Here is a 25,457-nt window from a genome sequence, read left to right as displayed (position 1 = left end):
CCTACTTGTGACCTCTCTCTGTCAAATAAATAAAATCTTTAAAAAAATAATAAAATAAAATGTCCACTCCTTTGGAGCTCCTAGGTGGCCCAGTCACTTAAGTGTCTGAGTCTTTTTTAAAATATTTTTTATTTGAGACAAAGACAGAGAAAGAGTGAATGCAGCAGGGAGAGCCAGAGGGAGAGGGAGAATCTGGAGCAGATTCCTTGTTGAGTGCTGATCCCAACACAGGGCTTGATCTCACAACCCTGAGATCATGACCGGAGCCAAAATCAAGAGTCAGATGCTTAACCAACTAAGCCACCCAGGCGCCCCAGCCTCCAACTCCTAGTCAGGTCTCGATCTCAGGGGTCATGAGCTCAAGCGGGCTCCATGCTGAATGTGGAGGCTACTTAAAAAAACAAAAGGGAAAAAGTCCATTCTTTTGTCAAAGGATGGAATCAGGGCTGATAACTTTTTTTTTATTGGACTTACCTGGCAAAATTAAAAGCCAGAATTCCTCAAGCAGGTCCTCAATTTTATTTTATAGAGCTAATAAATAACTGTTAACATAAACCAAGGCCAGAATAATGAACAGGCATTAGCCAGGCAAAGTGGGCAGAGGCAAAAGTATGTTACGCAGAGGAAGCAGCAGATGCAAAGGAATAAGATGGGGGAAAAATGTCTTTTATCTCTTCACTCCTAGAAGTATAGAAAGCAGAAGCACCAAGATAAGAAAGAGTAGAGAGGCCTCTATGAGACATTGTAGGCCATTTAGGGGCTATAATTTGATCCATGAGAAAAGGAAGGGTATTTAGTTTATTTTTTTTTAAGGCATGCTATTTATAAACCTTTTTCAACTATGTATTTTGGGGGGAAGATAATTCTTCAGACTCAAAAGTACATCAAATTTATTCCTGTTAAATTCTATCCAATTCAAGTTCACTGTAGCTATGGTCTACAGAGATTTCTTTGTGTCCTAATCAATCTTACCTTACCTAATCTATTTACTATTTCTTTCCATTTAGTATCTTCTGTATGAAATACGATGACTGCATCCTTTAAATGTTTTTTCTATGCCCACCTTAAAAAGTAAGATTAGTTTGATGACAAGCCTCTAAAATTTTTTTATTTGGATGACATAAAAATATTAATTAGCATCCTATGAATACAAATAATATACTGCTGAGGTTTATCTACTCTACTAGGTATCTAATTAATTTTTTCATACTGCCTCTAGGCCAACAGAAATACCTAGCAATTTCATTTATTAGTTAGGTCCAAACTGTTTAAGAGTAGTTATCTGTGCTTTGTCCAAAAGATATAGTTGTGCTTTCTTCAAAATTATAAAATATCCAAGGCACTATGATGCTCTAGGTTGCTTCACCATACAGTTTGAGAACTGAACTTCTAGCCTATAACCGTAAAAACAACATACAAAAAAATGTATTTGACATACTCTATTCTGTGTGAATTTATACGTTGTCAGAGTGATTACTGCTTCCTCCTAAGATACTTGCAGACATTGCTTTTAATCTTGCCAGGGATCGAAATGAAGAAAACTGGTCTAGTTTATAGAATATGCTTTTTGAAAATTATATGACATACAATGATCTTTAGTTTTCTGCCAGTTTTTCTATTTTCCATGTCCTCAAATAAAATCAAAATAAATTCAGTGAGTATATACGAAAGTTCATGCAGTTACTGATACCACGTTAAATGTTTAAAGTACCCAATATTTTAAAACTTTATAACCAACTAAAGTAATAACTTTTTAGCTTGTTCACTAGTAATATCTCAAGAAGCTGACAGATCTTCATAAAAGAGTGTTTAAGGGGCACCTGGGTGGCTCAAACATGTGCCTTTGGCTTAGGTCAGGTTCTAGGATCCTGGGATTGAGTTCGACATTATGCTCCCTGCTCAGTGGGGAGCCTACTTCTCGATCTCCTCCCCACTTATGCTCTATCTCTATTGCTACTCTGTCTCTCTCAAATAAATAAAATTTTTTTAAAAATAGAGAGAGAGCGTGTTTAAGGAAAACTCTACAGTCAGATGGACTTAGTTTAAATCTGAGCTCTACCACTTACTAGCTAACTGACCATTCATAAATTTTAAATCTCTATAAATCCTAATTTGCTCATCTTTATTAAAAGAATAATACCTAATTAAAAGGGTTGCTGTGATGAATAAATCCAACTTGGTATATAATAAGCATTCAAAAATACCTACTATCATTAATAATAAGAACAATAATTTCATGCAAAATAAGAAAATGTATACTATATGTCTGAGTACTGCTAAGCCCACAGAGTTGATATAAATGAAATAAATATGATCATAACCACAAATGATTCAAAAACTGAAAATCAAAATAGTGAAACTACATCTAATGCAAAACAAAGATTGAATGGAAGGTGTGGTATAATGGAAGAGGTAGCCATTTAAGAGAATTTGAAACTCAAAACATATGCAAACATTTCAAGGTTATAATAGAAGTTTGATAAAAAATGGTCCAATGGTCTACATTGGACCATTTTTTATCATTCAATGAAATGTTCAACTAGAAGATGAACAGTGTGAAGAAGCATAACATAACTATCTCTATTTTCTTTATACTATACTTATTTATTTTATATCAATATAAAGCAAAATAAAGCCAAATTAAACACTAGAATATCCATAACACCACAGCATAAAAGCCACACACAAATTTGCTTTCCCATTGCATTAAAAAAAAAAATGCATATTGTGAATTGGTAGCCTTCCTTTCTCAAAAAGACTCTACAATTAGCTTAATTAATACTTTAGGCTACTGTATATAATTCATAATGTTAATTTATATTCACCTCATTTATCTAACTCTGCTCACCTACATTTTAATCATCTTTTGTATGTGACAGGGATCATAAAGATTTTTATTACATTTGAAAGTATTCTCCTTAAAATGACATGAAAAAGACAATGTAACTAAATTTTCACAAAATGCTATCTGCTTTTTTTCAAACAGATGTTTTATAGAAAAAAATGGGAATATCTAGGAAAACATGTATGCATACTTAAGAAAAAAGGAACCATGAAAATTAAGACTACTGATTAGTATCATATTAAATTAATTCAGTGAAAGAAAAGGAAATATCTGATGAACAAGGTCATAGTCATCAATCAGAGACACATGTAAGAAAACAAGCCAAAACAACAAAAAGTAGGATTCTAAGAGAGAAAGAAAAAGGCATGGTTTGAAATTTTGCATAAAGTGTGATTCCATTTTAATATATTTTGATTCATTTAAAGCAAGTGGGTGAAATTATTATGATCATATGGTGGTTTGAAGTGATATTATCACATCTTCCTTTAAGTAAGTATATTCAGACTATAACATATAAATAAGCTACAAAAATTAGGCTAAATTGAAGAGCTACACACTTGTCAAATATAATCAAAGGCCAAATTTGCATCTGAGAAAATTACTGCATCCAAAGGCAAAAAAAATATTCTTTGTAATCAATAGAGAAAACATATACAAAGCATAGATACTAAGCTATATAGGACATAAGACAAAATTACACACAAGAATGAATTTATGGATCATCACAGCTCAACCTGTTTACATTGGTTAATTTAGACATGATCTTCAATCTTTTCAAAGATGTTCTAAGAGAATCAGCATTTGGGAAGTGGTGAGGACCTATAGCCCCTTAGGAAATCCTGGGATGTATTTCAGGTGAAATTCCTCTGCAGGTAAACATGCAAAATGACTTTTGTTATTTTCTCTGAAGCAAAGCAGAAGCAACTTCTGCAGAACACAGCCATACCTTTCTGGATGTCTTCGGCCATATATTTCTCCTTTCCATTTAGTTTCATTATTTTCTGCTCTTTGTTGCTGCATTTGATCAAAAATAGCATGATAATGTTCATACTGTCCTCGAGAAGAAAAAGATGATGGAGCCACAGCCCCTCCACTGCCAAAAAAGGGAGCCTAGGAATTAAACAAAGAGCTCTCACATATTTATCTCATAAGGCCCAAAAGGCCTGTAGTACCCTCAAAAGAAAGGTTTTCTTTTCAACACATGACTTTTAAAAAGCAATTGGCTAATTTGAACACATTAATAAACAGCCTAAAGCAAAATGTTTTCCTACTATAACCATTAACATTCAAAAAGTAGTATACTTTGTTACTAAGAATAAAGCATAACTTAACAAACAAAAATATAAAAAGATTAAAATTGTAAATATTGAAAAGTCTGGTCTTAAGTTTTGAAACAAGTTTCTCATACACATTTTATGATGCCATTCTATTAAGTTTAAACATGTACAGTTTATAAGTAAAAGCAGAGCCTATTTTAGTAACATTTGAAATTATATTTAACAAAAACATTTACATATGGCATTTAATATACCTCAAATCCTTCAACTCCACAAATGGTAAAGACACAGTAAGTACTGAGACTGAGCAACTTTGATAAAAATAGAAAAAAACTTACCAGAAATAAAAATTCCTCAAAAGAAAAAAAAAGGCACTGGAGAAAGATACTGTTCAACCCAGCCTCGAAAGCAAAGTAACAAAGATAGACTGAATGATTAAATATGAGCCAGGGTATTAAAGTAAAAATAAGCAATGTATGTGTAATATTTGGGTGTTGACAGCAGGAGGAGGAAAAGAGTATGCAAACAAATATGAAAAGAAGGCAGACATTGGTCAAAAAGGCTAGAATCTCTAACTGCTATAGATATATAATATGTAATATATAATAACATAATAAAGGACATATAGTAAAGGACAACAGAAAGCATTTATAAACTTTCTGAAATGTATAGCAAAGCAAAACAGTTTTTAAGAAGGTGAGTCAAAGGATGCATGATAAGCAGTAATAAGAGAGAGAAAAAGGTAGAGGAACTAATTGGAAGGCTTACTGCCCTGATGCCTACTCACAAGCCTAGAAGTAAAGAAAGGCAATCAATGAAAAAGGGAAGGGAACTGTGGAGTCTCTCTCTGAATAACAAAGAATAAAGGCAGACATAATGCTACAACTACTGAAACATAAGAACTCAACTGTGTGGAAAACTCATAGTTAGAAAACAGATGTCAGACAAGGATAAGAGTTTTAAAAGTAAGTGTGCAATGCTGCACAAGTCAAGGTGAAAGAATTTCACAATCAAGAGGAAATTAATAATCTCAAATGCAGAGGTCAACAACACTAAAAAGAAACTGTTATGACTGAAGTTGAGTGGTATCATTTCAAAACCCATTTTTGTGGGGGAAGTGATAAGAACAGAAGCCAGAATACTGACAAGTAAAAGATCTTCCAAGTGATCACATCTTAAGGAAGAAATCTGGCAAAGAAAAGAGGCAAAGAAAAATACCAGAATCAGGTAAATTTCAGTGTACCCAGTGAGATAAAATCTTGACATAGTAAGCTGCAGACAATATTATAAGAAAGCATGAGTTAAAAAAAAACTGGAAATGAATACAGATAACTGATTGAAGATGTCTGAGAAGAGATGAAAGTTGTTAGAAACAGGGAAGGTAACTAAGTAGGCAGGAAACCCCATTAAAGGAATCCTCACACACATCTTCAAAATGTGCCTCTCAAGGCAAGATTCAGAATCAGACTTGTGATGAAAAGCAGTTGCATCTCTTTTGAGATTGGTTACTCTCTGAATATAGTCTGGTGCTAATATCACCTGACTTGAATCTGAGTCTAATGTTGTAGACTTGAATTGTCTAATGTTTCCCTTTAGCAAAATGAAGGCTGAAAATACTGGAAAGTAATGTTGAAAGTAATGCTGAAAATACTGGACTAGAACACTGAAGCAATATATTTCAAAATATCAAGCAATATGATATTTCAAAAATCACCTTCTTCGCCAATTAGAAGCACAGGTGGATAAGTTTTGACAAATATATAGACTTGTGTAACTACTACCACAATCAAAAGTATATCCATCACCCCAAAAAGCTGCCTCATTACTCTGCAGTCAACGTTCCCTCATCCCAGCCACTCAACCACTGATCTGCTCTCTGTCATGGATTGGACTGCCTTTTCCATAATTTCATGTATCTGAAATCATACAATATGTACTCTTATGTCTGGCTTCCTTAACTCAGTATGTTTTTGACTGGTCCATGTTGTTGCATGTATTAACAGCTTATTGCTTTTTATTGCTGAGTAGTATTTGAATATATTTTCAAACAACAGGTAAGCTTCTCACATATTATGATCACCGTATGATCCAACTATGTATGCGCAACATTACATAATTTTTAAAAAAACACATTCATAAGAGATACATCAGAAATAAAGCAGTAATTCCCAGATTTTGCAGATATTAAATAACCAAAGACATTTGGTAATTTATACTCTGAATAATGCCTTATTAGAGGTTTATAATAATGGTATTAATTTTGAAATCTTTCCCTTAATGTCTAGTTTGTTTTATCTTTAGTTAGGGGATTTCCTTAATTTGATCAACATTATACTGAGGCTCTAGGTCCCTATCAACTGTTGAGAAATCAAACAATCTAAGAGGCTTAGAGAAATCAAACAACCTAAGAGGTTAACTATTTCAAACTCCATGGGAAATAAGTACAGAAACTAACATAAGAATATGCTTTCAGTCGATTAAGCGGCTGCCTTCAGCTCAGGTCATGATCCCAGGGTCCTGTAATCGAGCCCCATATCAGGGTCCCTGCTCAGTGGAGAGCCTGCCTTCTCCCTCTCCTTCTCCCTCTGCCACTCTGCCTACTTGTGCTCTCTCTCCCTCTGTCAAATAAATAAATAAAATCTTTAAAAAAATTAAAAGAAAAAAGAATTTGCTTTAAGTCATGAGAAATAGTTTTCTTAATCCTCAATAAAAGCATTATAAAAGTTTATAAAATGAAGCAGAAATCTATTAAGCACATACGATGGAATTCTGTTGAAAAACTGTCCTAATCAGTTACCAAACAACATTGATTAAACTGGACTTCAGGATTAAGTATAGCTTTAGACATCATAGAAGAAAACACATCTTATTGCATAGAGGATATATGCAAAAGGAGAAGAAAAAATAATCAAATTCTCAACACTAACCATGTAACTGATATAAAATGCTTGACAAAATCAAAGGGCCTACATTTTAATTGTTAAGTTTTATTTTATAATCAGTTAAGATATGGAATTAGTTATTTTAGAATGGGCAAAACTTAGTCATTCTTGTCATTCAGGAGGTAGCAAGCTGTACTTCCAAGTACAGTAGATAGTACAGCACAAAAATGCTAAAGTATAATAAAGATAAAAGTATATTACTAAAAACAGTATAATATATTAACACAGAATTAGAAAAAGTGACTTACTGAATTATTAATACGTAATATAAAAAATATGAAAGCCATTTCTTTTGATGGCTGCATAGTATTCCATTGTGTATATATACCACATCTTCCAGCACAGAACACACATATCTACATAAAACGAACTTTTATTCAAATCATAACTTTTGGGGAAAAGAAGTAAAAATGGTAACAAGTCAATCTGACAAATCTATTTAGAACCTAAATACTAATGAGCTTGGGTCAGGAAATGAATTCACAATTTGAAGACATGTGGTGCATAAACAATGAATCCTGGAACACTGAAAAAATAAAATTAAAAAAATAAAGACATGTTGACTAAAAGTTGATTGGATGACATGCATTAAAATTATAATACAGAGGAATAAAAGTATATTCATTTTTTTATTGCTGTGTAACAAATTACCACAAACTTAGTAGCTTAAGACAATACCCATTGTCTCACTGTTTTCTTGGCTCAGCAGTCTGGATGCAGTTAGCCAAGTTTCCTGTTCAAGATCTCACTAGAGAGCAATGAAGGTGTCAGCCAGAACTGCAATTCTCATCTGAGGATCAGGATCCTCTTTCAAGTTCACTAGATATTGTAAGAATTCATTTCCTTGTGGCCATAATTCTAAGGTCACCACCTTCTTGCTAATTGTTAGTCAAAGAGGACTATCTACTCCTAAAGGCTACCTATACTTTCTTGCAACATTGTTTGCTTTTTTAGAGGCCAGCAGAAGCTTGTCTCTCAGACTTTATTCTCCCCTTCCCGTCTGTTATGAGGGAATCTCGTTAAATGTCAACAGTAATCACAGGAGTGACTATCCCATTACCACTTCACCATGTAACAAAATCTAACCAAGAGAACTGTGACACCACCTTACCCATAAGGTTCCACCAAGGGGAGGGAATACAAGGTATCTACACCAGAATCATAACTTTGAGAGACCATCTTAGAATTCAGCCTACTGTAGATACCTAAGGATACTACAAGAGCAAAAGAGGAAATTTTAGATTCAGACAAACAGAACAAAAAAGAAACAGGGAGTCAAACCTATGAGTCCTTACTAGCCACACTCCAGGCATTGTTTTCGAAATTTTTTTTTCTTTTCTTTTCCTTTTTTTTTAATGAAGAAGTTAAGGCTTAGAAAAGTTAAGTAACTTGCCCAAGGTTATAGAGTCTGGATCTACCCAAAAGGAGTGTCTGAATTAATATATCTAGTTAAATGGTTAGCTAGGTAATCTGCTATCTAGATAAATGTTTGGTTGTGGGATTGACAGTGAAGAGGGAGGGAGGGGTGCTCTCAAGTAAGGAGAAACACTGTGCAAAAAGACAAAGAGATTAGACAGGTTACACACAATAAGAAAACTTCAAAACAAGTATGATCTTTAGTTCAGCCTCACTTGAGCACATAGCCTGTGGTAGGGAATGGATGGAGATGAGCTTAGAGAGATAGGCAGGTACCAGTCTAACAAGAATCTTATGAAAACTTATTCCTTAAGGACAGATGAAGCAATGAAAGAATTTTAGGCAGAAGTGTGAAAAATTTTATTGAAATTTTAAAAAGATTCTTCTGGAAAAATGATATATCATGGCCTTCACACTGAACTTTTTAAATAATTTACCAGATATTAGTTATCAATACAAATTATGTATCAAATACATGTAGGAAAACTAAGAATTTGTAATAGATGAAGAATTCCAGGTAAAAAGTTAATACCTCCCCTCCTCCTAAAGTCAGTTATATACATTTCAAAGAGCAAGGTGAAACTGGAGAAAATAACCACAGCAGTGTAACCATATGGGTATCAAATGCCTACCTTTACTTCACCACTTCCACCAGTACTTAGCACGTTTCTCCATCCTTGTTCCCTGGCCCTATTTATTCTCTCCAACTTTTGGGGAAAAGAAACAAACAAAACAAAATTTCAAGTATTTAATATAAAATACATGAAATATATTTACTTACACAATGGAAATCAGTGTATTCCTTTAGGGAAAAAAAAGTATATGTGTGGGGAGGGGGTAGAATGAACCATGGAAAAATGGATTATCCTCTTACCCTTTCCTTTTCCTGTCTTTTCATCTGCTCGGCCTTCATTAAACTAATCTGTAACAATTTTGAAGACAAACTTCTTAGAACTCTTTAAACTATTATCGTCCACAACTTGGCAAGGAAGAAAAAAGCAAAAAAACTACCTGATCCTTTTGTTTCTTTTCTTTTTCAATAAATTCCAACTTTCGCTTTCTTGCTGCTTCCTTAAATAAAAAAAGAACAGTTTTATCAATAGTAATTCCTACTTTTTCTAGTTTCATAAGGAAAGTTAGTATACTAATGGTAAACATATGCCCAGGGAGATTAGGAAGGGAAAAAAAGGATTAAGTTGAAGGTTAATTTGTTTGAAAGAAATAAGGAGGAAAGGTTTGGAGGTTTTATAAGATTTTGTTTCTTAGAATTGTTTTTGCAAAGCTTTAAAATAAGCAGACAGATGTCTTTATACCTCAAACATTTTCCTCCTTTCTTCTCCGGGATTCACTTTCTTCACTGGAATGTGATGGGCCTGGACAAAAAGTAAAACTACAAATTAGATAAGGATTTTGAGGTACCTATTTAAAAAATTCAAATTTGTGGAAACTTAAAATAAGAAAAAGGTAAAGCCAAATACTGCCATGACTCTGTTTCAAAACATATTATCCCCACAGTAACACAATAAAGGAAGAAACTCTTAACACCTACTTACATCAATGGATAGATAGATCATTCAGACAGAAAATCAACAAGGAAACAGCAGCTTTGAAAATCACATTAGACCAGATATACCTAACAGATACATATACAACACTCCACCCAAAAACCTCAGAATACACATTCTTTTCCAATGCACATGTAACATTCTCCAGAATGTTAGGCCACAAAACAAGGTTCAATAAACTTAAAAAGATTAAAACCATATCATGCATCCTTTCCAACCACAATGGTACGGTTTTAGAAATCAATCACAAGAAAAACTGTGGAAAGAATACAAACACATGGAGCTAAATAACAAGCTACTAAACAATGAATGGATCAACCAAGAATTCAAAGAGAAATAAAAAAAAGAAATACATGTAAACAAATGAAAATGAAAACACAACCATCCAAAATCTTTGGAATAAAGCAAAAGCTGTTCTAAAAGGGAAGTTTAGGGGCGCCTGTGTGGCTCAGAGGATTAAAGCCTCTGCCTTTGGCTCAGGTCATGATTCTGGGGTCCTGGGATCGAGCCCCACATCAGGCTCTCTGCTTGGCAGCAAGCCTGCTTCCCTTCCATTCTCTGCCTGCCTCTCTGCCTACTTGTGATCTCTGTCAAATAAATAATAAATAAAATCTTTAAAAAAAATAAAAGGGAAGTTTATAGCAATATAGGCCTACCTCAAGAAACAAGAAAAATCTCAAATACAAAACCTAACCATATACCTAAAGGAGCTAGAAAAAGAACAAGGTCCAAAGCCAGAAAATAATAAAGATTAGAGCAGGAAAAAAACAAACAAAATACAAACATATATATGTATGTTATATATATATCTCTAAAAATTTCTCTAAAAAGTATATATATACATATTCCTAAAAATAAAAGAATGACTCTAGTGTTTGGTATGGTGTTTCTTAAGCAAAAAGAAACCTCAGATTCAAAGAAACTATGAAAAAGGGTTCTTCTACAATTACTGAGTTCTGTCCTCAGATACAGATGTTAATTTTCAAAGTTCTCTAATATGAAAATAAAATGTCATTTAGAAAGCCCAATATTGAAGAGATAAATTTTTTAAAAAGTAGTTATACAATATATGTTCACTATTAAATAAAATTTAAACAATAGTAAGAAGTTAGTCTACTTCACTCTCTACTTGTAGAGGTAACCACTGTCAGTATTTTCATGAGTAACCTTCCAATACACACTTAAGTATATATATAACTATATACATATAAAGAATTTTAGCTTTTTATGCTTCTTACATAAACGTAATAACAATGTGTTATTAGATGAAAAAATGCTTTTTACTGTTAACAATGCTCCTTGACATTTTCACACTGTAGTAAGCAAATTAACAATGGCAATATTCCATACAATGGATATAATTAATTTATTTTAGCATTCCTCTAGGGATGGATAACTGGGTTGGTTCTACTTTTTCCTACTCCATATGCTTGTAAGGCACTTCCCTATCCACTAATCTTTGTGCCATATGCAAGCTTTCAGAAGGGCAATTTTTCTAGACATGGAAGTACATGTCTAACACAACTTAGATGTTGAGAAAAACTGCCCTCCCAAGAGTATGCACCAAATTATACTCCCACCAAAACACTCATTTACTCACAGTCTCACGAATATTGAGTATTATCAATCTATCTTGATTTTCTGCTTTTAAAAAGGTTAACAATAACTCCCAGTATAGAGATACTAACATTTCTCTTTTTATGTACCAATTGTTCATCTAATTGTGGCATTGTTCAATTACAGGAGCTCTTTGCATACTGCAGAAAATAAGATTATTACAGATGTTACAAATATTTTCCCCATTCTATTAGTTGCTGTTTGTTGTATCTTTCACCATACAGAAGTTTATAATTTACATACAGTTAAATCTGCCAATCTTTTCCTTTATGAGATCTGCATATATTGTTTTACTAAGAAGACATTTTAACCTCGATACTATGTTTTGTTTCTGCCACTTAGTTTCATTTTTATATTTGGATCTTTAATTTATATTTAGATTTTTAAACATTTATAGTTAGATTTTTATTTGTAGACCTACCTAAAATAAATTTTTATTCATGATATGAGTTGGGAATCTACATTTTTCTAGGATTTCTAGGAAATTCAATTATCTCATAACAATTTATAAGCTGATACATTTCCCCCCCACTGGTTTAAAATGCCTCATGTATCATATAATAAATTCACACAAATATTTGGGTCAGTTTCTCAAATTCTCTAATCTATTCCACATAATCATCTCCTCTTTTTTCTTTCTTTTCTTTTTTTTTTTTTTAAAGATTTTATTTATTTGTTAGAGAGAGAGAGAGAGATAGAGCACAAGCACAGGCAGACAGAGTGGCAGGCTAGAGGCAGAGGGAGAAGCAGGCTCCCTGCTGAGCAAGGAGCCCAATGCGGGACTCGATCCCAGGACACTGGGATCATGACCTGAGCCGAAGGCAGCCGCTTAACCAACTGAGCCACCCAGGCGTCCCTTTTTTTTTTTTTTTAAACTGGGATACAAAGTCACCTATAGGAAAGTAGATAAAAGATCTACACAGAGGTTAGCAAAAATAAATAACCATATAGCTACAACTCAAGTCAAACCAATACCCAGAATCCCTCCAAGTATCCTTTCACAAATTCTACCTCTACTACAGAGGTAAAGTCCTGACTTTTTAACTACCACCTTGCTTTTCTTTATTGTTTTGCAACTTACATATGCCTTCCTAAACAATATATTTTATTATTTTTCTGATTCTGAATTTCTAATGAATGGAATTATATAATATGTATTCTTTTGTATCTTGTTTCTGTTGCTTAATACTGTTTTGGGGATTTATCTACATTATCGTTTCTATCTACAAGCTGCTTCTTTGAGATCACACAGGTATCTTCAACTGTATCTACACAGAAGAGAAAATATGGTAACATAAAACATCACATTAAGAGAAATGTTTTATTTTGCATTTCCTTTTAAAAATCAGAACTAAACCTATTCATAGAACTCCCTCTGGTGGCATAAGAACAGAATCCTTAAAAAAATAACATTACAGGCACTGAAACAAGTTTCTGACATGCAAATATTTTTATCATATGCTAAGTAGTAATACTATGTTATTAGCCTAAATTTTTCCAGTTAAAAAGTGACAAGATAATATTATTAAGTGGTTGTAGTTTTCTTATAAACTTCTCATTTTCAAGCTTTCACCACCTCCATGAACACACTAACTTTACATCTATTTATGGGAGCAATTTCTCCTAGTGAACTACAGGCTGATTTAACAACTTCTACACAACTAAATAAAGAACAAGAGGAACAAAGACATGTTTTGTTTTGTTTTTTTAAAGGGGGGGGGGCTCCCATCCCCAATGTTCAGAACTACAGTGCTGAGGGACTGGAAACAAAGTGGTCTGCCCTGGGACACAGAAAATAAGCTGTTTAAAAGAACAACTAGTATATAAAAGATCTGGCCCTAGAACTCCATCAAACAGAGGAGCAACTATAACTCCATCTAGGTACAAGTGGCTGGGAGTACCATGGTTTACACTACCTCCTCCGCCATGAAAGCACAGACCAGATTAAGGTACAAGACACCAAAGCTGGCCTACCCACTTCATCATGCTCTGTGTCCCTAGCCCACAGCAGCCCCAGGAGTTCTGGAGCTTTAAAAGAGAACCAGCATACAAAAGAGCAAGTCTTAAAAATCCACCAAGGGGCAGGGAGAGCTGATAGAACTCTTTCTGGGCCAAGTCAGAAGGGCTAGTGAGTAACACAGTTTACACTCCCCTCTACCTTAGTAAAGGGAGCAGGGTCCTGGTACCCTATCTGGCCTGCCACTTCAATGGGCCCCAGGCCTCTAACCCACACCAGATCCAGCCATCAAGGTAGCCAGAGGGCAGTGCACACAAATCCCCTGGTCAGCACTTACTACAGCTCCACCTTTTGTGCCAAAATGACACAGGCCCAGACCACCATGGCTTTGGACAGTTTATAAGGGTAGCTCGGGTGCATGGTGCTATAGGACCACCCAGGTGATACCTGCTTCAGCTCCAGCTGCCATGCCAGGGTGCCCCAGGTATGAAGGCCCCCAAAACACCCCACCTGTACTGGCCTCAGCTCCAGTCACTTTGTCAGAGCACTCTCTATGCAGAGAGTCCTAGAACACCCCGAAATATATCTAGTTCAGTTTCACCAGACCAATGTGCCCTGTATAGAACCATGGGACCCTCTGTGTTACACAGTGCTTCAGCTCTCCTGACAGGCTGTCCTCTGCATTTAGGGGCCCCAGACACTCCCTCCCAGGCCTGTAACCAGTTTAGTTTTAGCTATCCTGCCAGGGTGCCCACTGCATTAAGAATCCCAGAATCCCTTGCTTGGATCTGTTTCAGTTTCAGCTCCTCCTAGGGCACCCTCTGAACAGATAGCAACAGGACCACTCTGGCCACACCATCCCAACAAGGCAACCGGGCACAGAATGCCCTATGACCTCCAGGCCACAACAGTCACAGTTCCACCCAGCCACCACAAGTCATCAAGCACACACAGTCTACATAAGGGACAACCATATTTAGGACCACTCCTCCCAAGTTAAGGAAAAGCAGCTGTTCCACATATATCATAGAGACAAACACAGAAAGGCAAGCAAAATAGGTAGAAAGAAGAGTATGTTCCAAAAGAAGGCCACTCCTTCAGGACTGGGAGAGATACTCTTTCACCCAATACAGAGAAACAAATAGAGAAAGCCAAATGAGGAAACAGATATATGTTCCAAACAAAAGAATAAGACAAAAGTCTCAGAAAAAGACCTAATAATATGAAGATAAGTAACATACCTGATAAATAATTCAAAGTAATGGTCATAAATATCTTCACTGAACTCAGATCAAGAATGGGTGAACACAGAGAAAACTTTGACAAATAGAAAGGAAACACAAGAAAGTACCAAACAAAAGTCAGAGCTGAAGAATACAAAAATTGAACTGAAAAACACACTAGAGGGGTTCAACAGCAGACAAGATGAAGTACAAATACAGATTAGTGAGCTGGAAGATAAAGTCATGAAACTCACCCAGACAGAGCATCAAAAAGAAAAAAAATTTTTTTAAATGAAAATAAGGGACCTCTGGGACAGTATCACATGGAATAATATTTGCATTATATGGGTCCTGGAAGAAGAGAAAAAAAAGAGGTCAGAAAACTTAACTGAATAAATAATGACTGAAAACTTCCCAAACCTAGGGAAGAAAGTGAAATCCAGGTCCAGGGAGTACAGAGAATTCCAAATAAAATGAACCAAAAGAAAGCTACACCAACACACACTATAATTAAAATATCAAAAGTAAAGAGAGAATTTTTTAAAAACACCAAGAGAAAAGCAAATTGTCACATACAAAAGAAACCCCAGAAAGCTGTCAGATTTCTCAGCAGAAAGTTTGCAAGCCAGAATGTAATGTCATAACATAAATAGTGTTAAAAGGGAAAAGCTTACAAAGTAGAAGACTTTACCTGTCAAGATTATCATTCAGATTTAAAGAAAAGATAAAGAGTTTACTGGACAAACAAGATAAAGGACGTTATCACCATTAGACCAGCCTTATAAGAAATATTAAGGGACTTCTTTAAGTTGAAATGGCAATAATTAATAAAAAGAAAACATACAGAAGTAAAAAGCTCGCTGGAAATGGTAAAAACTGGATTAATCACTTATAAAGATACACACAAATTTAAAGAAATAAGTAGTAAAGGGGCGCCTGGGTGGCTCAGTGGGTTAAAGCCTCTGCCTTCCGCTCAGGTCATGATCTCAGGGTCCTGGAATTGAGCCCCGCATCAGGCTCTCTGTTCCGCAGGGAACCTGCTTTCTCCTCTCTCTCTGCCTGCCTCTCTGCCTACTTGTGATCTGTCAAATAAATAAATAAAATCTTAAAAAAAAAAAGTAGTAAAATTAACTAAATCTACAAAAATTAGTTAAGGAATTCATAAAACAAAAAGATATAAAGAGTGACATCAAAAATATAACATGTGGAAGGGGGAAATATAGTGTCTTAAAATATGTTCAAATATAAGTTGCTATCCACCAAACCAGCCCTACAAGAAATAATGAAAGAGGTCCTCTAAGCAAAGAGAGAGTCCAAAAGAAACATAGACCAAAAAGGAACAGAGAAAATATACAGTAATAATCACCTTACAGGAAATACAATAGCACTAAACTCGTATCTTTCATAGTGACTCTGCATGTAAATGGGCTAAATGCCCTAATCAAAAGACACAGGGTATCAGAATGGATAAAAAAGCAAGACCATCAATATACTGTCTGCAAGAGACTCATTTTAGACCCAAAGTCACCTCCAGATAGAGAATGAAGGGGTAGAAAACCATTTATCATGCTAATGGGCAGCAAAAGAAATCCTTATATCAGACAAATTAGATTTTAAAGCAAAGACTGTAATAAAAGATGAGGAAGGACACTATATCACACTTAAAGGGTCTATCCAACAAGATCCAACAATTCTAAATATTTACGCCCCTAACACGGGAACAGCAAATTATACAAGCCAATTAATAAGCAAATCATAGAAACACATCAACAATAACACAGTAATAGTAGGGGACTTTACCACACTCTTCACTGAAATGGACAGATCATCTAATCAAAAGATCAACAGGAAATAAGGGCTTTAAATGACACATTGGACCAAACAGACTACACAGATATATTGAGAACATTCCATCCCAAAGCAAAAAAAATTAAAAATAAAAAAATAAATACACTTTCTTCTCCAATGCATATGGAACATTCTCCAGAATACATCACATCCTGGGTCACAAATCAGGTCTCAACTGGTACCAAAAGACTGGGATCATTCCCTGCATATTTTTAGACCACAATGCTTTGAAACTAGAACTCAACCACAAGAGGAAAGTTGGAAAGAACTCAAATGCATGGAGGCTAAAGAGCATCCTACTAAAGAATGAATGGGTCAACCAGCAAATTAAAGAAGAACTTTAAAAATTCATGGAAACAGGGATGCCTGGGTGGCTCAGTGGGTTGAAGCCTCTGCCTTACGCTCATGTCATGATCCCAGGGTTCTGGGATCGAGCCCCACATCAGGCTCTCTGCTCAGCGGGAAGCCTGCTTCCTCCTCTCTCTCTGCCTGCTTCTCTGCCTACTTGTGATCTCCGTCTGTCAAATAAATAAAATCTTAAAAAAAAAAAAAATTCATGGAAACAAATGAAAATGAAAGCATAACTGTTCAAAATTTGTGGGATGCAGCAAAGGCAGTCTGAAAAGGAAGTATATAGCAATAAAAGCCTTCTCAAGAAACAAAATAGTCTGAAATACACAATCTAACCTTAACTCATAAAGGAGCTGGAGGAAGAACAGCAAATAAAGCCTAAACCCAGCAGGAGAAGAGAGATAATAAAGATCAGAGCAGAGATTAATGAAATAAAACCAAAAGAACAGTAGAACAGATCAACAAAACTAGGAGCTGGTTCTTCAAAAGAATTAATAAGATTGATAAACCCCTGGCTAGATTTATCAAAAAGAAAAGAGAAAGGACCCAAATATATAAAATCATGAATGAAAGAGGAGAGATCACAACCAATATGAGCAATTATAAGAACATATAATGAGCAACTATCTGCCAACAAATTAGATAATCTGGATGAAAGGGACGCCCTCTTGGAGGCTTATAAACTGCCAAACCAAAATATGAAGAAATAGAAAACCTGAACAGACCAATAACCAGCAATGAAATTAAAGTAGTAATCAAAAATTTCCCAACAAACAGAGCCCAGGGCCAGATGGCTTCCCAGGAGAATTCTGTCAAACGTTTAAAGAAGAATACCTATTCTTCTGAAACTGTCCCCAAAAAATTAGAAATGAAAGGAAAACTTCCAAACCCATTTTATGAGGTTAACATTACCCTGATCCCAAAACCAAAGGCTCCACCACAAACAGGAAAATTACAGATTGATAACCTTGATGAACATGGATGCAAAGTCATATGGAATTGAGAGACTAGCTAATGAAGGAAAAGTCTGGAGGTCCAGGACTTCTGGTGATTAAAGAAGAGGAACAAAAGATATGATGGAATTGGTACATTAGGCCTAGATAAATGTTATATGGAAGAACTGAAGGAAGGAAGGGAGGAAGGCAGGGAGGGAAAACTCATGTGCCAGTTATCATATTGCCTCTCAGCTGCAAATTCACCCTTCTTCTTTTTAGAAGCCAGCCAATATAAACACTTTTTTGCTTGATAGCATGATGTTAAGCTTTGTCCGCAGATGATGTTGGAGGGACAGTGCAGAAGGCAATGGCTTCTGTTCCTAAGTAGCAGGCTTTCTTTCTTCTTGTTCCTCCTGCATGTGGGACACATAGTAACATTCACCCCTGTGGGCAACTGCCAAGAGTTCTGCTAGTATCCCTGTCAACTCCCCTGTGATCTTGGACAGCAACCCCAAGGCCAGTTTCCCACCACATTCCACTGGAGACCCAACTGGCAGCCCAGCCTACTTGTAAAGAGTTCAGCAACACCTGGCAACTTCCACCAGCACTCCAGCAGATTCAATCCCAGTAGATTCAATGATTCAAAGAATCACCAGGCAGCTTCTCAGTACATTTCACTGGCAGGCTAGGCAGGTTCTCAGGAGCTTCATCAGCTCTACTGTGGACAGTTTCATTTTTGCCAGCCTTAGCCTACGGCACACCTCAGTGAACTCACCATCCAGTAAATTATAGCCATACCACACCCAATAAGGTTTGAATCTCAGCATTAAGGGTGGGGTTGTAGCAATCTTCCAAAATCTATTTCTTCTTTGGTACTATGTCTCAGAGCTAGGTGTAGAGGCTGCTTCCTTTGTCTGCTCTTCTTATATTCTCTAAAGGTCTTTATTCCTTAAAGTTAATTCTCTAAACATAGTTACTAATTCTTTAAACTTTCCTTGATCAAATTAGTATGTATTTTTTTCTCCTGACTGGAGGCTGAATTATACAACTTATTTGAAGACTAATTCACGGTAATCATTTGAACTATGTTATGATGGGCTTTAACTTAGATTTCTCTTACAGCAGTGTGTTCAATGTTCATATGTATCTAAACACATGTGTAATGTGTATGCACATATGTATGCATGTGCACATGTAGCCCAAAACAAAACCGGTTTCATATACTAAAGTATGCAGCTATTGACATGAAGAAAAATGTCAGATCCCCACAACTAATACTGTGTGTTCTTGGACATTTCACCTAAATACTATAGGTGTTAATATTTTCATCTGAAATATTATAGACTATATAATAACATTCCTTCCAGTTCTATGTTTTTGATGAATTTATCTGATTATGAATTCTCAAATACAAAATTTTCCCACATTTTCATCAAGTATATCACATTTACTTGTTTTATACACAAAAACAAATGGCTCTGCTTAGGTTGTTCAAAAGTGATTTCACTGATGACATCACTTTCTTTTTACTGCACCAACTACTTAATTTATCTACTTATGTTTCTTTGTGACTTCTGTAAGTCTTCTTAGTTTTAGAAGACTGGTGAAGCAGAGAATAGCAATGTTCTTTAGTAACTTAACAAAAACAATCCTATGAATATCAAGATAACTCAATTGAACTGCAATAAAAAAAGATCAAACTGAATTTGCTACTAACACACAGTCTATAATATGATCATACCTGTTTATATTTTGGGAGTGGTTTCTTTTCATGTAATTTTTTATCTCCAAATTTCTTATATGTTAAAGGTACTCCATACTTGGCGGCAGGCTTTGTAATTTTCTGAGCAGACACAACAGAAGCCAAGCTTTGTCCTGAAGCTGGTCTTTTAGCTATAAGAAAAGATATAGAGAGTTTTCTTCCTAGAGTTTTTTATATTAAATCTTTAATTTCAAAATTCTTCAAGACAGCACTTTTTCATTTTCATAATCATTGACAGCATTTGAGACTTTTCATTAAAAATCTTGTTTACTCCTTAGTACATGTCAATCAATGCCTTTAGATGATGACTGTATTTATGAATATACTAAAAATTAGTGAATTTAAGTGTTGACTTTAAGTGGTATAAAACTGTAACTCAATAAAGCTGTTAAAAATATTTTTTAAAGAGGACTACTGTTTTAGAAATTACTTTCAAAATTATCACATAAACTTCAAGAGCAAGTGTTTAACACTAACACCATCATTGTAGCAACTTTAATACTTTCATCATCTATAGTCTAAATGATGTCTATACCTAGACTTAGGGATGAACAAACACTTTAAAATAATCACAGCTCAGGGTCCCATGAAATGGGTACCTTTACACACTATTGGTAGGAACATAAAATGGTCAAACTTTCTAGAGGACTATCTGTATCAAGAACAATGTATACGGATTGCTTTTAAAGAAATAATCAGAGATACATAAAAATTTATATACATATAAGCATAAGCCCTACAGCAATGATGTATCCAATTCTTATTGAGGCCTTGAATTCACAATGATGAATTCAATAAAGACAGTTAAATTGAAGAAATTTAAAGGAAATCTATTATTTGTATCAAAGATATTAACTAAGAACTAGGAAAAGTGGAAGAAAAAAATTTCCCTCTGAGAGTTCAACTGTAAGATCAAATCAGAACACAAATATATAACATCACAACATTGTAACTTGGCTAAATGTATTAAAATGACCAAAGAAATATCATGTATACCAGTACACATACTGGCACACATACTGAAGAAGAAGCTAACGTCACAAAAGTTTTATAAAAATGAAGATTCACTGGGTGTGGTGCATAAACAATGAATCTTAGAACACTGAAAAAAAATAAAATGACAAAAAAAATTAAAATAAAATTAAAAATAAAAATGAATATTCCCAGGTGAAAAAATATTAAATAGTTCCCATTCACTTCCAGAAAGGGAGATTTACTTATCTGCTTTGGGAGGGTTTCTCAGGCTCAGTGATGGGCCACCAGTAGTATAAAGCTTAATATAGGGAGTTGGAGTCTACAAAGTATCTACAGACCCATCAGTAATACAATTCCTATTTCAGCCTCATGCTATTAAACATTTCATTCATCCAACTCCTGTTAGAGCAAAATAACTTTCTAATGCCTATGTAGGCTTATCTACATGGAAAGAATGTGATGACATGGAATATTTCTGGTCTTTGTGACAATGAGGCTTTTAAGATTTGACTTCTCATGAGGTTTGACCACCAGGAGAGACATGCTGATTCAGCTGTGTGTCAGTTTCTTGTGAGTTCTGCTTAAGAGTGAATTGATTTCCGAGGAACTGAGAGTCTCTGCATACTGACAGGATGAATCTAAGGGTCTTTACAAAGAGCTAAATGTAGCTGGCCTTCCTAAGAACACGCTGCCATATACCACTTCAGCTTACATGGACTTCCAGCATTACACAGTATTTATTTTTATTAATTTACTCAAACTCAAAATGGAGAACCTGGAAAGCATTGTTTGAAAAACAATATAATCCTCAAATCTTATATAACTTCCACTGATTTTAGAAATCCATTCTGAAATCATTCTATGGAGATCAAATGTAATTTCCTTCTCACACAGATATATGTATATACATACACATAGTATATAACCATATCTACAATCCTACAAATATTCTACTGCTGCTGGCCACATTTTTTTTTTTAAGATTTTATTTATTTATCAGAGAGAGAGGGAGAGAGAGCGAGTACAGGCAGACAGAATGGCAGGCAGAGGCAGAGGGAGAAGCAGGCTCCCTGCCAAGCAAGGAGCCTGATGCGGGACTCGATCCCAGGACGCTGGGATCATGACCTGAGCCGAAGGCAGCTGCTCAACCAACTGAGCCACCCAGGTGTCCCTGCTGGCCACATTTAAAACAAAATTATCCTTGGTAAGGTACCTGACTTTCCATTAATTCACTTTTTAAAAATTTTAGAGTATGAAGTACTTCTTACAGAAAAATATATAAACACTTAACTAAGACATTTTAGAACATTCTACGACAATCTGCTCAGAATATCAGCTAAGCAACTGATAAAGATGGAAGACTTCAAGACAGATTTAATTCAAATAAGGCAGACAAGAAGTTTGGGAAATTTTGTTATTAATTCATCACAAAGTGTTATATACTGTCATATATCAAAAATAATTTAAAGATGCATTTCCTCTGGATTAAATTTATCTACATTTACCCCAACTTACTATATCTCCATGCATCTCTAGTATAATTAGAAAGTATTACTAATTAGTATTAATATATTGACTACTGCAAACAGATGAAAGGACTCATATTAAATTTCATTTACCTGGTACAGGCTGCACTCCAAACTTGGAAAATGTTTTTAGACAAAATTCTTCTGCAATAAGCTGAGATTGAAAAAGGACAAAAAAAAGTTAGAAAAGACATCAAATTTCCAAAATAAAAATTCTACCCATTATTCAGATCACATTTTTCCCTTTTCAGTCACATATATGCTATCAGATAAACTGTACTTATTCAACCTAAGTAATCCCAAATTCCTCATACTAATTCTCTTCCACTCTTACAGATTTATTTTATTACTTTCCTACATAACCCTTCTTCCCATATTAACCTAATGAACCACAAAGGACCCCATAAACTGCCTTCCTGTTCTATGTCTCAGCAATTTAACATAATTACCTCCTTATCTGGAATAGTCTCCATATTTTATATACAGCCAAATCCCTCATTTACTTCAATAATAATCACTCATTAACTTCTCAGTTATTTCAATTTTACTCTGAATCTTCTCAGCCTCTTCAATGAGTTTTCACTTTAAACAATATGTAGTTATAAACATACTACAGGATAAATATTTGAATATTTATATAATTTAGATAATAAAAATTTAGATAATTTAGATAATCCAATAAGTGTCTCTTTTTACTATTAATAAAACACTCCAGGACCTATTCTCCAGCATTCATGAACAAGTTTTGAGAAGCAAAAATCATTAGTATTTCCCACAAGTCATTTTTTTCCCTATTTACTAAATTTTCTTTTCCCCCTCATTAAGTACAAAATATGATGCCAACAAAGATATAACTCAATTTAAGCCTGCTTTTTTCTTACTGGCTGGAGAATGGGAAAACAAGTGAATGTTCTCTTCTTTTTTTTTAAGAGAAATGAGGCCTGCTGAAGAGAATATTTACACAGCAGCAGTGGAACAGATGCTCCAATAGTCAAAAAACCATGACTGAGATGGTCTTCTGTCCCATTAAGGATCCCCTAATAGCAGCTTTCAAGTCTCATACTGGCAGAATCAGCATCACCAGGGACATATTAAATGTGGAAATTCTCAGGCTCCCACCTCAGAAACACTAAAATAGAAATGATAGTGATGGGACCCAGCAATGTCCTCCAAGTGATTTTTTAAAAGTATGGTAAAGCTTAAAAACCACTGCACCAAAAGATAAATTAAGTGAAGACCTGGTTCACAGATAGTTCAGAGCAACTGTGTAAATGAATTTTCTCTTCTGAACATTTGCTTTTTTTCCCTTTCTTTTGCATGGAAGACAATGGGTGGTTTATGCACTCCAAACTGCCCCAGACTGGATACTCTCTTTCACTGCTTGAAGGTGAGTCTTTTTGGTGTGAATACAAATATGAACTAAGAGGTGGGGCATGAAGAATCCAAGATTTTTCAATCTCTATGCCATGTTGTCCAATATAGTTGTCACCCATAAGTAGCTATTTGAATTAAAATTTTAAATAAATATAATTTAAAATTCAGCCACTTGGTCATACTTAAGTATTCAACAACTTATGAATACTTAAATATTCAACAACCACATGTGGCTAGTGGCAACAATGCTGGACAATGCAGATATAAAACACATCATTCTTGACGCATTACTGAAAGTACTATTGGACAACACCCATATTGCTAAGGAATCAGAGCTTAACCATGATTTGTCAAGCTTCCTCCAGCATGTGTAAGATTGAGAATTAAGCCATATTAAACCTTGGGTGACAGCAGTTAAAGAAGTAATTTTTTAAAAACTCTACAGAATATTATAGTAGTTCATACATTATACAGTTAAGCTTACAAACTGTTTCAAAGTTAAAGCCTTAAAAAATATATTATAAACTTTCTCACAAGAATACTAAGTGATATATAGCAGAAAATAAACAAAGAGATTTTCACAAAAATGAAATCTAAGTGATGTCTAAATATTAACAAGGAGCTATTCATAACTAAACATATACTATCAAATATTCCACTTCTTAATAATCATAATCTGTCCTTTTTTATTTCCATATTATAAATTTTGATAAATCAGGCTTGCACATTTTCCTTCATTGCTGGCTACCTGAATTCCAGTGCTTCAGCCTTGAGACTGTTATGTCCAAACCACTGGTTTTGGGACTGGGGGAACCTCAGCAAGATTCAATGAAGTTATTCTTTCTTTGCCAAAAAACAATAGTATATTGCCTCATAAATGTTCTTGAAATTGTTACTTATAACAAAGGAGTTTTATAAGAAACCTACGTTTCAGAGATTCTTGCTATATCCTATAAAAGTAACCTTCAATCTATACATTTTAATTGGCTTTTTGGTGACTAATGTGTTCTCCTGGTAGTAATAATTAAATCCACACTTCTGTTTTCTGAAAATTATTTGTTCACAGATGTTCTGTTAACCCAGAGAATATATGACACTTCCCTCTTATCCCATGAGCATATAAAAGTAAAAAAAACTATGAAGATACTAATATGTTTATATTTGTATAATAAAATGACACATTGATAATATTTTGTATTGAATGTATTGAGCACTTATTGCATGCTAGACATTAAGAACTTTATGTACATTATCACTTTTTTTTAATTCTCACAACCACTTCATGATGTAAATATATTTATAATCTCATTGTTTATAGGTCATTGAGGCACATAAACATTTAATAATTTTACAATTAGAGGGTTACCAGAGGGGAGGTGGGTAGGGGGATAGGTGACATGGGTGAAAGGGATTAAGAGTACACTTATCTTGATGAGCACTACTGTGCAGAATCATTGAATCACTATATTGTACATGTACAACTAATATAACCCTATATATGTTAACTATACTGGATTAAAAAAATTTTCAATAATAATTTTACAGTTAGAAACCTAAGAAGACAAAGTAGAGAGGTGACTGCCAGAAGCTGTGATAGAAAGGAATGGGGAGTTACTGATTAATGGGAAGGAGTTTGTTTTATAAGATGAGGAGTTGTGAAGATGAATGGTGGTATTAACTGCAGAGCATTGAAAATCTATTTAATACCACTGAATTGGACACTCAAAAATGGTTAGGAAGATGCATTTTAGTTGTGCACATTTTACCACAATAAAAAAAAAAAATTGGAAAATAAAACAACAGAAACCCAAGACAAAGGAATGATTCTGTGATATTGTGATTTA

The 25,457-nt window shown here is 34.7% G+C and overlaps 1 protein-coding gene across 1 annotated transcript in view; it reads right to left on the bottom strand.

The window, feature by feature from the left end:
* The window catches only part of NEK1 (NIMA related kinase 1), a 214,466-nt gene that overhangs the window by 146,990 nt on the left and 42,019 nt on the right, over nt 1–25,457 (bottom strand). The window contains exons 11-17 of the mRNA XM_059374160.1: nt 22,333–22,393; nt 19,718–19,869; nt 9,794–9,853; nt 9,492–9,551; nt 9,355–9,402; nt 9,113–9,187; nt 3,792–3,955 (exon numbers count right to left, since the gene is read on the bottom strand). Coding sequence (XP_059230143.1) covers nt 3,792–3,955; nt 9,113–9,187; nt 9,355–9,402; nt 9,492–9,551; nt 9,794–9,853; nt 19,718–19,869; nt 22,333–22,393 — 620 coding nt within the window. The remainder of the gene's footprint in view (nt 1–3,791; nt 3,956–9,112; nt 9,188–9,354; nt 9,403–9,491; nt 9,552–9,793; nt 9,854–19,717; nt 19,870–22,332; nt 22,394–25,457) is intronic.

The sequence above is a fragment of the Mustela nigripes genome, chromosome 1 (assembly GCF_022355385.1).
Source record: "Mustela nigripes isolate SB6536 chromosome 1, MUSNIG.SB6536, whole genome shotgun sequence".
Classification (NCBI taxonomy): domain Eukaryota; kingdom Metazoa; phylum Chordata; class Mammalia; order Carnivora; family Mustelidae; genus Mustela; species Mustela nigripes.
This window is presented reverse-complemented; position numbering and strand designations above follow the sequence as displayed.